The following is a 16125-nucleotide window of genomic DNA, read 5'->3' as shown; positions in this document are numbered from 1 at the left end:
CTTTCTGGGATGCATAAAGTGGAAAAATGAAGTCTGTTGGACTGTTTTAGAAGAAAAAATGCTTAATAAATTTGCAGTTGTTTTCAGTGCTGGGAACAAAGCTGTAGTTAGTTTGAAAATGCTGTCATTTTTTTTAACCAACTAGATTTTTCTTACAATTTAAAACTAGCTGAACTTTGGAATGTGTGTTACATTTTTAACCTTTTTATGTGTGTTTGTTTCTCTGGGTGCATTTACTAAACAGGAACCAGCAGAGGGCTGGGATGAAAGGGTTAAGTGAGACTGGGGGGAACATGAAAGAAACGTACACAGCTGCTGGGCATGTTAAGCTCCTCTGGACCACTGTGACGACCTGTTGGAACAGATATAAGCGTGGTGAATAGGATACTGCAACAAAGAAACCATCGCACTCACGTGTAAAAAGTGACTGTAAGTTCAAGATCGCTTATTTAACATTAAAAGTCGCCAAAAGCCGACTTTCCCCCCAGTAGTTTTTTTTAAACACAAAACTATTTTTTGAACACGTTTATTTTGAATAGTACAGAGAAACTGAATGCCAGATTGTCGGGTACTGTTTATTTCTTCTTTGTGCTATATGTGTGCGTAAAGGATTAACAACAGGAGCGGGCATAAAAAGGAAATAAACAAAGCAAAGAATAAAAACAACAAAAATGGTTCGTCAACACGAAATGTGGCCCCGCGGACTTGCAGTATTTTCAAACATCTCTTAGTTCGGTCTTAAATTCTGACATAAATATATGAGCTCACGTCCTCGAGCAGGATTGTGTGATTTTGGATTGTTTTTCGTCGTTTGTGCTTTTGTTTCCCTTTTTTCCCTCCCCCCTGGCTTTCCGAATTTCCAACAGGGACTGAACGCACCACGATTTCACGCCGTGCACCTCTATTTTCAGAACGGTGACGTGAAGGCTCATACACTCCTCCTATATGTGGCTCGTCAGGCCGTGGCAGGCCCTGGGATTGGTGAGATGTAGTTGCTGTAGCAGCTTATGACGGAGCTCTGAGGAGGAGGAGGGAGGGATCTGTATAAAGGCACACTCACAGGCTTCGGGACCTTCACTCTGGAGGAGGAAAGCGAGTGTTTGGGTTGGTTAGCGTTTCACCAAGGGACCTCCAACCCCCTGTATTTACCAACAACAGGCGTCTATTTCCCAACACTGTACCGTCCTAGCACACGGACTCTCTAGTGAGAAATCCCCTCTACCTCGACTAATAAATGCCAAGAGAAACAACCCAAGCGCCCAGAGATAAGGATCGCTGCTCCGAATTTGACAGAAAGACTACACAGTCGGACAAACAGAGGGAAAAACAACAAAAGCGCACGCATCGTCGCCGTTGCCTTTCTCAATGCATACCCTTTGTGCCCGGGGAACGATGAAACCAGAGATTAACGCCGCCGTCGGATTTCTGTCGAGATTTCTGAGGGTAAAAGGACACGTAAACGATCGACAGGTCCAAACGTTCAGCCAAAGCTTACAGGACATTTTGGCAGGTAAGGAAACACGCAACAACAAAAAAATCCACTTCCGTTCACAAAATCCCTTTTAGACTTCTAATATACCATCCCACACATCGACTTTGGGGTTTGTTTCACGGATCGGTGGTTAACTTTGAGTTCTAATAGATTTGAGAATGATTCAGAAGAAGCCTTTCTTTGTTCTCCTCTAAGTATCACTTTCAGCGCTACCATAGCGCACCGCTAATTGCGCACGTCGGAGAGAGGAAAACGCTTTGGATGATCCAAGGCGATTTGTCGCCAGTTTTCGTCGACGCAAATTAATATTTCGAAGTAAAAAAATAATGTTGAAAATACGAATTGGTTAAAGTTTAATGTATGTGCTGTTTTTAGCTTGAAGGGTGGGGGCGGGGAGAGAGAGAGGGACGCTCGACTGGCTCGAACAAGGAAGTGCGCCTCTGAGTCGCCCGATAGTGCACACAGAGAATAGAGCAAAAACATCCCCCAGTGAGACGACACAGGCTGCTCGATTACGTAATGCTAAGAACGAATTGATTTAATAATGAAAGACTGTCAGTGTTAAGACCACACTTTATTAGCTGTTTGGCACTGCGCACGCGACCTTTTGATATGTAGCACCCTTAATTTACATTTGTTTATCTGCTTTGTGTTAAATTTGGAAGGTTGTTGATTTGCTCCACAACATATGTCACTCTTTTTGGTATTACCATGCGGTTAAAAGATGAGGTCATATTTTACCACGTCTCATATTTATTTCATTAGGGTTCCCACAGTCCACTTAACATGTGTATGTAAGGAATGGAGAGAAAACAATGCTTTTACTTTTCAGGAAATGAAGCCTTAGTTGTACACCCAGGCTTAATTTGACTATTACTGGGTTTTATAGCAGATGTTGCAGAACAGTACAGCTCAGGGATTGTCTCATTTTTTTTTGCTGTAAACGCATTCCTCTCTCTCGAGGCTCTTAAAGCTCCTATACATCTGTCTTATGCCATCCACATGCAACAGCAGATGACCTACATTTTCCTGTATAAGAGTCTCTCACAAAAATAGCTCTTAAACTGCTAAATGGTTGCAGGATCCTGTCCATATGGAGCAAGTTAGGCTATTTATTTCTATTTGGAATAGATTGCAAAGATTTCCATCTATCAATCATGACCAAAAAGTCACCATTTGGACCTGCTGATATCTGAAAATGGTTTTAGGGGTTTTTATTTATCAATCACACAGTTGGAGGGATGAACAGTATGGTATAGTGGGTAGAGCAAATTATGAGTTAAGCATTTGCACAAAATGCCAGTGAGCAGTCAGTTCAGGGGGGTTGGCATATGTAAACAGACAAAAGTTGGAGTCTGCTGTGAGGCCTTTGTGGGGGGAGGGGAGATGTTTTGGTGGGCGCCTAGAGGCAGACGTTGAAGACGGAAAGGCAAAATGGAGGGGAAATCTACAGGAACAGCCTATATTTAGTGATCGCAAACATCAATTAGAACAAATAGTGTAAATTATAAGTTTTGTATTGCTGCAAATGCAACACTCATTAGCTTTATTTTCTAAAAAGAAAAATAAATTGGCTCCACCGTGTCCAGATTTGTTTTTTTGTTTTCTTGGATGAGGAAAATATGTGAAAACAAAAGAGAGTGTGTGGTAGTACCCCATGGGCCTTGCCGCTGCTAAAATAGGGCAGCCGGAGCTCTTTTGTGCTTTGAATCCTCACAGTTACTGTTGTGTCTGCATGCTGAAAAGCAGAGTTCCTCGCTTCTCCTGTTTGTGCTGCGCAAAGGGAAGTGAGGAAATGAGTCCCAAAGGCCAGATTGCAACCACAGAGATTGTGTAATTGTAGAAGGCAAGGTTCTTGGTTTGTCTAAAAAGTAACAGACAAGGTTCCCAAATGGAAACTACCCAACGGTCCAAAACGGAGCCATGGTCAAGGTCAGCTACAATGAGTAAACAACCCTCTTTGGTTAAACTCTTTAGGTTAAGCGCACACTCGTCTGCTTACTTTTCCACCCCCCCTCTCTCTCCACCTCCTCCTCCCATCTGCCCTCGTTTTTAAGAATAGGCCATGCTGAGCTGATCATTTCCCAGCTGCTCTGGGGTAGGTAGCTGCCTTTGTGGTTCCGTCTGAGGCTGAAAGCTCATCAAGCCTCTTGTGCTCTTTCACGAGTGCCAGCCCCTCTATTAGCTCGGCAGTATACAGACTCCTGCGATAAGGCACAGGAGGAGGGTGGGGAGGAAGGGAGGGGTTGTTATTATCCTGGTGGGTGCATACAGGTGGCCTCCGGGCCCTAGACTGAATGCTGACCCACTTCCTTTAGCCTGTTTTTCAATGGCTACAATGAAGTTGCCATCAATGGGAATTCAATATGGATGAGCCTTGTCAGGGTAAATGGTGGGTAGGTGTGTATCTTAAAGTGAGAGGTTGGTAAATAAAACGCTTGGAACAAAAGGGATTTGAAAGTGTCCTGCTATCATAGGAGAAAGATGACAGGCTTTTTTATGAGCTAAAAGTGAAGTTACGAGAAAAATATGGGCCACGTTTAACATTTACACAAACTCAACTCAAACACTTAACTGTCTGATTGGCTACTCATTGCGCAGTAATATGACCCATACTGAGAGTAGCGCCACTGTGAATCACTAGTTTCAGCGCACATCTGAAACTTCCACATAGATGGACAGATTTTTTTTTTTAAAAAATGGGAACCCTTTCCCTTTAAGAGGCGGAGCTGCCCCAGATGGCTGGCTGGGACACTTTTGGTGTTTTTGTTCAGCCAGTCATGGGAGACTCTGTGACACTGAGGAAGGCCAGTGGAAGGATTGTGCAATTCAGTGGCAGCCTTTTTTGTCACGTAGGCCTGTTTATTGCTGCTTATGAGGCCTGTAACAGGTGATAGGGTTTTTCCTTTCTTTTTGCTGGAGCGTTCAATAACTCTGTATTTCTGTGCATCTAGGTACACTTTGTGAATTGGATGCGCTCTAGGCTAAATGGGACATTTGTAGGAACACCTACAGAAACATTCTGTAGTTCCCTGAGAATAAATGCACTTATGAACTGTATTAAATCATTTTTATTTCTCTGCAGAAAAAAGATTTGTCTAAACCAGTAACGGGTTTCAGCAAATTCTTTTTGCATAATAATGCATTGGACTTACTTTGACAGCACCAGTTGCATCTCATTTATAAACATTTAAGTTGCCTCCTGGCTTAAATGCATTGCACAAGATTAAGATATACTATTCTTAATTAAGTGTCCTTGTTCTCATTTACAATATGGAGATCCAACAAAAAGTGCTGAACATAATGTTTTGTTTAATGTTAGGTTTGATCAAGACTTGGAGAATATTAAGCATATCATATATCATAAAATTGCTTTGTTGTTTTCATTTTATAATGCCCTTTTTTTAGGTTAGATGTTTTTACAGTCTTATTAAATCATCTGGGCTTATCTGACACAAAGTACAGCCTGTCTGCTTTCTCTTTAACCTTTGGTAAACCTCCAGTTTATTGCAGATCTCTGGCTCCTGTATTCTTACATTACTACGCCTTTGTTTTTTTCCTTCTTTGCTTATGACATGATCTTGCTGTCTTGACGTGTTAGTAACAAGGGTCTGTTTTGTTTTTTTTGTCAGAGCTAAACATTTTCTCCACCTTGTCTCTCTTTGTTTCCCTGCAGAGCAATATAAGCACCACTGGTTTCCAGACAGGCCCTGCAAGGGCTCAGGTTACCGCTGCATTCGCATCAACCACAAGATGGACCCCCTGGTGTGGCAGGCAGGCCAGCGTATCGGTCTGACCATCCAGCAACTCTACCTGCTGCTGCCCAGTGAGCTCACGCTCTGGGTGGACCCCTTCGAGGTTTCCTACCGCATTGGCGAAGATGGATCCATCTGCGTCCTGTATGAGTCGCAGCCTGGCCCGGGAGGAATGCCAGCGACAGCCACCACCAGCTCCCCCTCAGGAAACAGCGGGGCAGTGAACCCTATGGTGGACAGTCACATCAGCTGCAAGGAGGAACTGATGGTGCTGGGAAGAACCAGTCCCTCCAAAGGCTACAATATGATGACTGTGTCTAGTTAAAGCGGCACATAGTCACCCAGGCCTACTATTGTTCAGGGTCACGCCATGGCTGGTCATTTGGCTAGACCAGGGTGAGCCTTTTTAAAGCTAAGAATATGAAATGAAATAGTGAAAGAAGGAAAAAAAAAAAAAAAGAAAAAACAAAAACAAACAAAAAAAGAAAACAGAGGATGTGGCCTATCGTCCAGGTGATGGAAACCTTGTAGGTTTGCTATTTTCTACCCTCTCTCCCCATTATCATCTGTTCTGTTGTGTCATTGGATGAGCTGGGCACTCCATTTTTTAGGAGAGGCTTTGTGGAAATGGAACTGTTGGGGCAGCTAAACTAACAAACCAACCAACCAGGAACACCCATGGAAACTGGCTCCGCCTACCCCTGCACTCTCAACTGTAAACGCCGGTGATCGGCTCTGTGTCCGAGGGGGCTATCAGCATTGACTTTGCACTTATTTGTGGTTACTATGGGTATATGTTCAACACACCACTGCAGAAACAGCAGTCCAAATTACATGGATACTTTTTTCTTCGTTAAGAACTACCCCCGAATCAGAAAATTCAAAACTTTTTTTTTCCCCCCAGTTTGCTGTTTTTCATTTATTTTGCTTCCTGGGTGGGGAGGAAATTGAGGTTCAGACTGTGCCCAGTGAAATCCAAGCTCAAGGTAAAGAAACTCCCAATGAGAGCATCTCTATTTTCTATAAAAAACCCTTTTTTGGACCACAGGGAATATATTTTCTTTATCTTTTAGCCATTGGATAAAAAAAACAAAAACAAAAGGGGCTTACGGTCTTAACTTCACTTCCTCCCCCTTCTCCTCGCGACAACAAGTTTAAAGAAACCATTCATCCCAACCTTCTCTCCGGCCTGTATGTAAGTGCAAGTGGAATGTGTTGTGACACCTGTTACCTATGGATACCAGCGTGTCCCGTTACACCATCGCCCTCCTGTCACCCATGTTTGTGTAGCTTTCTGAGGGAAGGAAAGTCGATCCATTTACCTTCCTCTTCCCTCTAGGTAATGAATGTTGTTGAAATTCACAATCAAGTCCCTGTGTTGTTTAATTTAGCCCCCTTTCTCCTTCAACACTTCTCTTGCATTACCAAAACTCAATGTGTAGCATGGGGGTGGGGTCTTTTTAGCCAAATTTTGGTCTTGTGGCCCAGTTAGAATTAACATTGAATGCACTTTGATGTGAGATTGTGTGGGATGTGCACCTTTTGGAGAAAATCGCTTGCATTCCATCCATTCAAATGTCATCTTTTCTCACCGTTCTTACTGCCCTGCCCATTTTTAGCCGTTTGATGATACTGTAGCTCCCAATGTCGCCATGGACTGATGTCTGGTCACGTGGGGAGTGTGCAACAATGGATTTCAAAACCTTTTAACACTGTATTTGTGAACATTTCAGAGCTGTTTGTTTTTTTTTAAATATAAGTGGAGAGTATTCTGGGTGGTATGTTAAAAACATTCTGTTATCCATTCATATGGCACTGTTGATTCTGGCACGATGCAAAGCTACCCCCACCCTCCCTCCCTGCACACCACCTCTGGCATGCACAGATGGTGATTTATGTTGCTGATTTTAAAAAAGAAAAAAAGAATTGCCTGAAAGGTCTGACCTTAGTGATGACTTTGTGACACTTTGGCCAAAGGGAGGTCTGGAGCATCAAGTGTTCAGAGTTTAACTTTAACTTGAATTGGGGGAAAAAAGTAAAAAAAATAAATAAAAATAAAAATCAGGCCTTATCAAACTTCTATTTCCATTAATTGTTTCAAAGGTCTTGTAAAAGAGAGATAATTATTTTTAATTTTTTTTTTCTGGAGGGGGGATTGGAGGTGCACTGCCTTATGGAGACCTCATTGTCAAGTATTTTGAGCCATTTGTGATGTTAACTAATGCCAGGCTTACGAGAGCCAACCTGGTGCATTGTGCTGCCTGGACCCTCGCCGGAGGTGTCCCCTTTCCAGCCTGGCAGCTTCAACTGCCCCCACCCGTCCTGGTGTCAGGGTTAGAGTGCCTCAAGTACCACATATCACCCCCTTAAGCTCAGACCTCCTGTTTAGCCAAGAGCAGGCCAGCATGCTGCTAGCTGACCCCCTGTGGATGCAGGTAGACTTAATGTGACACATATCATCATCCACCACCGTAGGGAGCTGGGTAAGGAAGGCAGGCGTGGGGAGCTGGTGTGAGAGAGGCGGGGGCCAGGGCCGGACTCTTTTGTCCAGGGCAGCTAAAATCCCTCCAGCCCCCTCCCTCTCAGACATGTTCAACATCCCCCACCCTGACCAGAACCCTTCGACCCTCCCTCAGCAGTGATGGATAACCAGCACACGCGCTTGGCGTGCTCAAGCTGCACTTAAGGGGGTGGGCTAGTGGGAGACAAGGAAACATGGATCAAAGATGAAGAATTGAGGGTACTAAGGCCATTGTTTTTTTGTTTTCATCTCACTGGATCGCGCTGCACTTAATTACTGAGTTTGCGTAGCAACTTTGTTTACATGCATATGAAAGGATGTTGTGGCTGTCTGGTGTACCCCCACTCCACTCCCGGTTCTGGGGTTGAATGGGTAACAGGATGATGGAACAGATGCTAGAACGGCTACGGGTGTTGCTCAGGCCTTAGCCACTGGCCAAATCTGTCACGGCAGGCTGGTTCGCCGCTCATCACCAGACCTATGGGTGTTTAAGCTCCCCTAAGCTTGAGAGGATCATGGGTAATATAGCTATAGCCTTTGACGCACTGCAACCCCCCTAACCCCCCTGCACCCTGTTCTCTGCTGATACTCCCTTCAGCAATCTGTGAAAAGCAGTTATTCCATGTTGGGCAGATGGAGGAGAGCTTGCTGGGCTGAGAGCCCAGCGCTTTGGTTTCCATGGTGGACACCAGTTTTAAAATCATGCTGCTCCATTAAAGCTTTTTAACGTCACGTGAGATGTTTTGAGATTGGTCTATATTTCAGACGAGAGATGATCATCTCGTCTCACTGCTTTTGATGTATTCTATGGTCACACTGCTAGATTTTCCTCATCTTTCCACTCATATCCATTTTGCCCTCTTCATCCTCTTTTTTTTTTTTTTTTTTTTAAAGAGGATTTTTAGTCTGGTGATCTAACCCAGTTTTTAACAGAATTTAATTCTTCTGGGGCTTCGAAAAATTAAAACAGAAAAAAACCCAAATTCCCCTTGGACACCTTTTCGACTTTGCTACTACCACCTGAAATGGTTTAAAGTCCTCAGTTGATGTTAACTATTTAAATGGCATCCATTCAGCTTGTGCGCACTTAGATTACAAAAATTGTTGTGAGAGTGCTTTGAGTAGTCAGAGGTAAAATAGCACATAAATGCACTAAATGTTGAAGTTGTGCGACATTTTTTTGAGACGCGAGGAGTCTCTCCTGGAATGTATTGCCAAACTCAGGCCTCAGACATTCAATAAATAGCTCTTATGGAAACGTTGTGCATGTTAAGATATGAAACAGGAAAGGAACAGCAGTTTTGTTGTTGTTGTTGTCAATACTGTCATCGATTAGTTGAATTATTGCCACTTTCACATTTGAGGTGTTTTACATATTGTAGAATGTATTGTAACTGTACAACAAATGGTAGAGTACATAACATTACACATGGGAAGTGCCAATAATTTCTATGCTGAGGTGTTTTGTTTCCTTTTTGTTTTTCAGACGTATTCCTTTTTTGTATTTCATCTTTTAACATGGATAATGCTTTTTCGTAAGTGAAGCCATTTGTGATGGGAGTGTTGGCAAGGACCAAAGTTGTTCTGGTAAAATTATTAGTTTCCATGATCTGTGACTGTAGACGTATCCTTTGTTTTTTTTTTTTCTTTTCTTTGTTTTGTTTTTTTTTTTCGTTCATTCTTTTCTGTTTTTTCCCTTTTTTTTCTATTTACGTATAAAACAAGAAAATAAACAAAAAAAAATCTGAGCTTACCCAAGAAGAAAAGCTGTATCTTGTGATTTCATGTCAGTACATCTTTATCGTGTTCAGTTTATTTTTCCTTGGGTATGTTGTGATGAACTGCTGTAAATTTGTACAGTTCATGTAAATTGATTGTGCGGAAGTTGTACAGATTTCTATATTTTGGAAGAAAAGTTTTTTTTTTTTCTCTGTAATAAAAGATTTCCTATCTTGGCATCATAATTCCCTTTGAATTGTGTCATCATTTACTTCTGTACTCACTTTACATTTCAAAATGGGGACAGGGGTGGGGAAGACATATTAATACAGACGTTAATCAATAAAATTAAAGCTTCTACGTGACTGAATGAAGCAGGAGCAATATAAACTAAGCTCTGACGCCGTGCCGTCGCTCAAGCCAGATTGGTAGCTGACCTACAATGCTTTAAAGACTAAGCCATCTGTACCAAGAGGACTGGAGAGAAGAGGTCAAGTCAGCAATTCTCTTGCCTCACTAACGGTTCTGTCTCGGGACGGTGAGCTGCACTTTGTATAAAGAGACTTCAACTGATTTTAAAAACATGAAAAGCCACTATCCGGCTTTAATCAAATTGAGCTCATTTGGTGCCACAATTTAATGTTTTAACTGTTGTGCAACATATAAACATGGAAAACTGAGAAAAGCTGGGTGGCATTGAGTTCTTCATTAGGAGCATGACTAAGGCCTGTTTACTGTGCTGATCAATAAATCTAATGTTCACACATATTTCTCAGGCATTTGGAATAAAACCCATCATTCCATTTTCCACCTAAAAGGAACTGCCTGTGCTTCCACCTTGGAAATGACAAGATGCAACAGATGTTACCACTGGAAAAAACGGTATCACTGGAAAAAACGGCAAACTGACATTGCACCAATATTTACAATACTACTGCACCCGAAACAGCTGACTCTGCGAAACCGTGAGTTTAGATTAAGACTGCAATCCTTTTCAACACTGAATCCCCCAGGTTGCTTAGCAGCAGGCGGAGAAAGAAAAACACGTGGCTTATTTTGACACAAAGGAGGGAACTAGAAGAGCGGGTTAGGCAAGAGACGAGGACACGAGAGAGGAAAGGTGACTGGGCTTGTGTTACTTCTAAAAACGCTGGCTAGCACAAGGCCTCAACAGCCGGAGAGCTGGGAGTGATATTCGAAATTACTGGGCAACGTTAAGGAGAAAAAGTTCAGTTATATTCAGGACCAGTTGTTTTCTTCACATATTATCTGATCTAAACAGGTCAAAGATTCCCAGGGCGTGCCTATCTATAAGGCCCAGAGTCGTTTGTTTTGTAGGGTTCAAGTGAAAAAGAGGACATTGAACAGTAAGACACAAGAGCAGATTTCAGATTTATCGGGATTTTGCAATGCTCCCTGGGCAAGGTTTCGCAATGACTCATTTGAGCAAGCTGTTTTGAGACATTTTCTATCCTTGAAAACAAAACAAAACAAGAAGTAGATTAGAGAATCAGTGTTTGTGTGGAAAATATTATATTATAGTCTCATGGATAATATAAATTTGACAGCTAGAATATAACAGCCAATTTTAAACATTCAGTTAAAATATTGCTAAAATTCACTGATGTGGAGCAAATTCTGAATTTGTTTTAAACCGTATGTAAATTTAGAGATTTGATTCATGAACACTTTTATTCACTTTGCTCAAACTCTATTGCATCTTATGTCAGAATCTCATCAAACTATCGTCTAAGAATTGCGCTGGAGTTTCACCTTGACACTGATGAAACAACAGTGTAATCTTTTCTGCCCTCAACTCTTACTCACATAGCAACAGAGGTTACCGTGTGAAGAGGGTTTCAGAATTTGCTGCTGATTACGAAAGGTAAGGCTATGATCCAGTGACAAACAAAGGCATCATCTATGCAAAGTTACTGACATAAAATATTAATACTTAATCTTCTTATTCTCTGACCCGTACCAAAGTACAGCGCTCAACAATGGCAGTATTTATGTACACTAAGCCTGAATGTGATGCACAAGCAATATGTTGCAGTCTGAGAACAAAGGCATGGTGACTGACAGTGAGCGTGTGTGTCTGCTAACAGGGGGAGGCAGACATCTGGGAACTGCTTTATTGCGAGCAAGATGACAGAGTAGCCCTCCTGCAGAGTGTGTGTGTATTTATGCTACCCTGTTTAAAGGACAAAAGCTAGAGCTGGAGCTAGCCGCGGAAAAAATCTGAACAGCTTTTTTGCAAATGCATCTCACAATAACAGGCTTTGTGTGTATTTGTAGCTCTGTTACTTATCAGATTCAAAATAGGGAAGTGTGTGCCGGGCATCCGAACAGAAAAAACATGCTACATTTTTCAATTTTATTGTAAGCTTTCAAAATTATTGAAAGCAGAAACAAAACATTCAACAACACATGCTTCACTGTGAGCACAAATCTTTTAAAATGCACATATAACTAAAGATTGTAGTGGTGCAGCACACCACTGTGATTAGGTTTCCACTGCATTAGCGTCCCTGTGTTCCTTGTGAGTGTGTCCATCAATCAGAAAGCAAGGACAACTTTAGGCCTCTTTGAAACAGATCCCTGCCTTGCCTGTCCAGGTCTCTAGGGTTTAAGGACTGTACCAGCTCTGTTCCCCTCAGGGCACAACTCATCTTTAGCACTGACATCTGCTTTGTCCCTGTTGTACACACCCTTCCCACCAGCAGGGACAATGGGTGAAAAAGAAGAGGGGTGAAAGCATTCAGCTTGGGAACCCCGCGTCACTAGAATGGATGGAGCAGACTTTAGGGAGGATGTGACCATAGTGCGACAGTTAAACAGTAGACAACATTGCCCTAAACCAGGCAAGAATATGTTGCTTTTGTGCTGTTGTCAACTAGAAAATACATTTTTCTTCTACTGTTTAGCTATATGGTGTTTTAGTATGTAAATAAAAATTCAAAAGGGATTTTATGCTCCTTTCCAGCTCCATATTGTAGTTCCCATTCTTAGAGTAGCCTTGCGTGATTCCCAGTTTAGCGTAATCCTTAGTGTCGAAAACAAAATAGTTTAGCTCCCTTCCCATGCCAATTTTTTTCTGATTGCCTCCCCCACACAAACAAGAGCAGCAAGTGGGCGAAGTTTCTGAGCTCACAAATCAAATGACATATAGAACCAAGAATGGAAAAAACCCCTTCCCAAATAAGTGGTTAAAACAAGTGTAAAGTCCAAGGTGCTGGCTATATGGTAGTATATATAGTATATAGTAGTAGTATATATAAATTGAATGGGAGTTTTGTTTCCTTAACCTAACGTAACCCTGAATAAAAACAGAAAAATATACGGACTTGTGCCAGAAAGCCTTGAAAGAAAAGAAAACTGGATAGTACTGTTTCATGGCCATGTGATATCTGAAATGAAAGATGTTGACTTAATACTGACCTGTAAATACAGCACTGATATAGATATGCACCTAAAATACATAAAGCGACGTTCACACAGCTCTAACAGAGGCAAGAGTTTCAGTGTGGAGGGACATGTGATACTGTTGTATGATTTTCTACTGGCAAACAACTGTCTTGTTTTTGGGGTAACAGAAAGCAGTAAGTGAGAGCCCTTGATTTAATTTCTGCATGTCCTCTCTCCTTTCTTTTGAGCAAAAATAGATCTAATCTAATTACTTAACTCCTGTATCTCCCTCTCAGGTTTTGCATTCTCTTCCTCGCCAGATTCTTTTCATATCACTACCCCCTATTCTGGCCCCTCTTCTTCACTCCCTTGCCCTCTTTCTATCTTTATACCTCCTTCTCCAGGCTGCCGGTGTACCTAGTCACTTCACACTCAGGAAGGACAGGAATTCTTTCCAGAGTCTGGCATCAGGCCTTATTGGGGTAAGGTGAAGAGCCACAGTGGGATTCATGTGATAGAAAGTAGCTCCCTGTGCTCCATCACTTGCGTTTATGGCTAAAGTCTGTCTGTGTCTGAGAGAACTGAGCTTCACATCTTCACAGGCATATAGCAATATTTGTTTTAAATGTTCCTAAGGTAATCATACCTTGAACAACTCTACAATATTAAGCAGTTTAAATCAAATACAGACAATCATTATAGTGCAATGTTTACATGTTAATAGCAATTGCTAAGTGCCATAAAAGCCACTACAACTTTGATTAGACTTCACACATGGTGCTGTTTAACACAAAGGCACACATGAGGCCACACTGGAAATAAATCTGTCTCCTGTCCACTGCTGGGTAGGTAGGATATAGTGTTTTTTTAGGCTATAATGTTTAAATGCCTGAATGACGTGACTGGCAAATAATGTGTGTTAGTGTTTTTATGACATTCTTCCCTATAGTAGGCCTATACATGAAACGGCCAGGCCTGTGCCTGAGGGCTGAGAAGATTGTGTTTGAGCTCACGGATGCTTAAAAAGAAAAAAAAGTATTTGAGAACTTCTCTTTAACGGTGCCTAAGACAGCAATCATGTCCCTGGCTGCTACTGGTAATGAAGTTAAGGTTGTAAACCTAAAATTAGGGCCTAAAAGATGCTATAATGCTCCACATTGGCGAAGGGAACTCTAGAGCAGTTTTTCCTCTGTGAGTTTGTTACATATTGTATAGATTATATTGAGAAACACAAAGGAATTCATCAGAGGACATACTGAAACTGTGTTTATGTTTTTGGGGTCTCTCCCACGTTTTTTTTTTTTTTAAATAAATTTTATTTTCAGTCACAGCAGCATGTTAATAACAAAACATTGAACATACAGCAGTTTGCTGTTCAGTATTTACAATACCCCAAAAGATAACAGAAATAGAGAAGGAAAACAAACAAACAAACCAAAGAAACCCCTACAAAACAACAAACAAACAACAACAAACAAATATAAAAATAAAATGTATAAGGGACATTCAGTGTACAGTTAACTATGATAGTGATATAGAGATATGGCATCTGGTCATGATAAGGTGGTCATTTTAAATGTTTCCATGTACATCAGCAATGGCTGCCATGCCTTAAGAAATTTGGTGGTTGAACCTGCCAGTGTATATCTCATCTTTTCTAAATGTAAAAACCTCATGAGCTCTGCAAGCCACTGTTCATGTGTGGGAGGAGCTTCCTGCTTCCATCTTAAAAGTATAAGGCGCCTTGCGATAAGTGAAGCAAAGGCAATAGAATTCGAATAGTATTTTGGCAAAGTGATATCTTGAGGTATCACCCCAAAGATAGCCGTTAGAGCAGAGGGATCATATTTAACGTTATACATCTCTGACAGAGTGTTAAATATAGACACCCAATAGTTATGAAGATTGGGGCATGTCCAAAAGGTATGAAGGAGCGAACCTGTTTCTGCTTTACATCTGTTACACAGAGGGTCAGCTCCTGGATAGAACTTGGCCAACTTTTCCTTGGAGATATGTAATCGGTGTAGGACCTTGAATTGAAGGAGCCGGAGTCTCTCCCACGTTATACTTCTACCCAGTGGCCATGATACCAGTTAGTTCTGCATCCTAATGATAAGCTAACATGCTAACCATAGCTGATGTCTTCATCCGTTTGTATTCTCCCACATATGGTTATCTGAAAGCCAGTGGTGAGACATGGAGGCAACATATTCCTGTGGTTGGCCTCTCCCAATCAGCAGGCAACACTCTCAACCACTCAGAGGGAGAGGGAGAGACAGAAAACCAGCCACCTAAATATATCCTGGCCTTGGGGCTCAGCGAGAGGCCTGATCTGCATGAAGTCTGGCCACACACACAGTGGTGCAAGTGTGTGTACATGTGTGCACGCCGAGTCGCACACATGCACACTCAGATTTATTTAGTTTGAGCCCTCAGTGCAAAAAGGACAAGGCATTCATAACCAATCACACGCTCTTTGCAGTGTGTAGACTGTTCATTCACATAGACAAACACAGTGGGTAGACTGTGCTCACTTCCACAAACACACACACACACAGAGACACAAACTTGAACTGAAGGTCACTTGCTCGGTGGCCGTCAGCTTTCTGCTGACTGTAGGAGAAATTTTCCCAGCGAGAGGTGTTATGATGGCCGCCATTTCACAAACATCAGAACACAAGGTTCACATCCTCGTATCTCTGCAGTCACACTGTTTTTGACTTCAAGCTGCTGCTGCATCACACAACACAGATGCACTCTCCAAGGCTACAGTCTTGGTTTCGATCATCCAGATTTCAGTGTAATTGAGCTACCTCAAGTGATTTCCCTTTTCAGCAGAAGAAGAGGAGAAACTCTCACATCGTTTACCCTAAAGCACGTGTTCATTTAAAGCCCCGCATGCTTGTAAACACGATGCTGCTCGCTAACCTCGAACCACATGATCGGGCTGTTGTTTGAGTGCACGGCTGTTGGAAATGTAGGCTTCGATTCTAGCGGTTTAGTTTAGTTTTCTGAGAAACTGACAGGAAAAAGACAAGCGAACACAACACCTCAGCTGTTTCCTGTTTGCGATCAGGGCAAGATGTCATTTACAAGCAGAAGGCAACAGAGAGACAGATGGGAATTAGCAGCGATAAAGGAGGTGGTTTATCGGGAGAGAATTATGATGAATTGTAGACTTGAGATAGAGATAAAGCCAGAGCTCGACAACTGAGTGGAAATGTGTAACA

At 42.1% G+C, this 16125-nt stretch overlaps 1 protein-coding gene across 1 annotated transcript; it reads left to right on the top strand.

The window, feature by feature from the left end:
• Window positions 1–920: 920 nt before the first annotated feature.
• Window positions 921–14340, top strand: btg1 (B-cell translocation gene 1, anti-proliferative). The gene is made up of 2 exons (XM_085139067.1): window positions 921–1510; window positions 5169–14340. The coding sequence occupies exons 1-2, from the start codon at window positions 1366–1368 to the stop codon at window positions 5570–5572; spliced, it is 549 nt and encodes a 182-aa protein (XP_084995193.1). The 5' UTR covers window positions 921–1365; the 3' UTR covers window positions 5573–14340.
• The last annotated feature ends 1785 nt before the right edge of the window (window positions 14341–16125 follow it).

This window comes from Neolamprologus multifasciatus, chromosome 17 (assembly GCF_963576455.1).
Source record: "Neolamprologus multifasciatus chromosome 17, fNeoMul1.2, whole genome shotgun sequence".
Taxonomy (NCBI): Eukaryota; Metazoa; Chordata; class Actinopteri; order Cichliformes; family Cichlidae; genus Neolamprologus; species Neolamprologus multifasciatus.
This window is presented reverse-complemented; position numbering and strand designations above follow the sequence as displayed.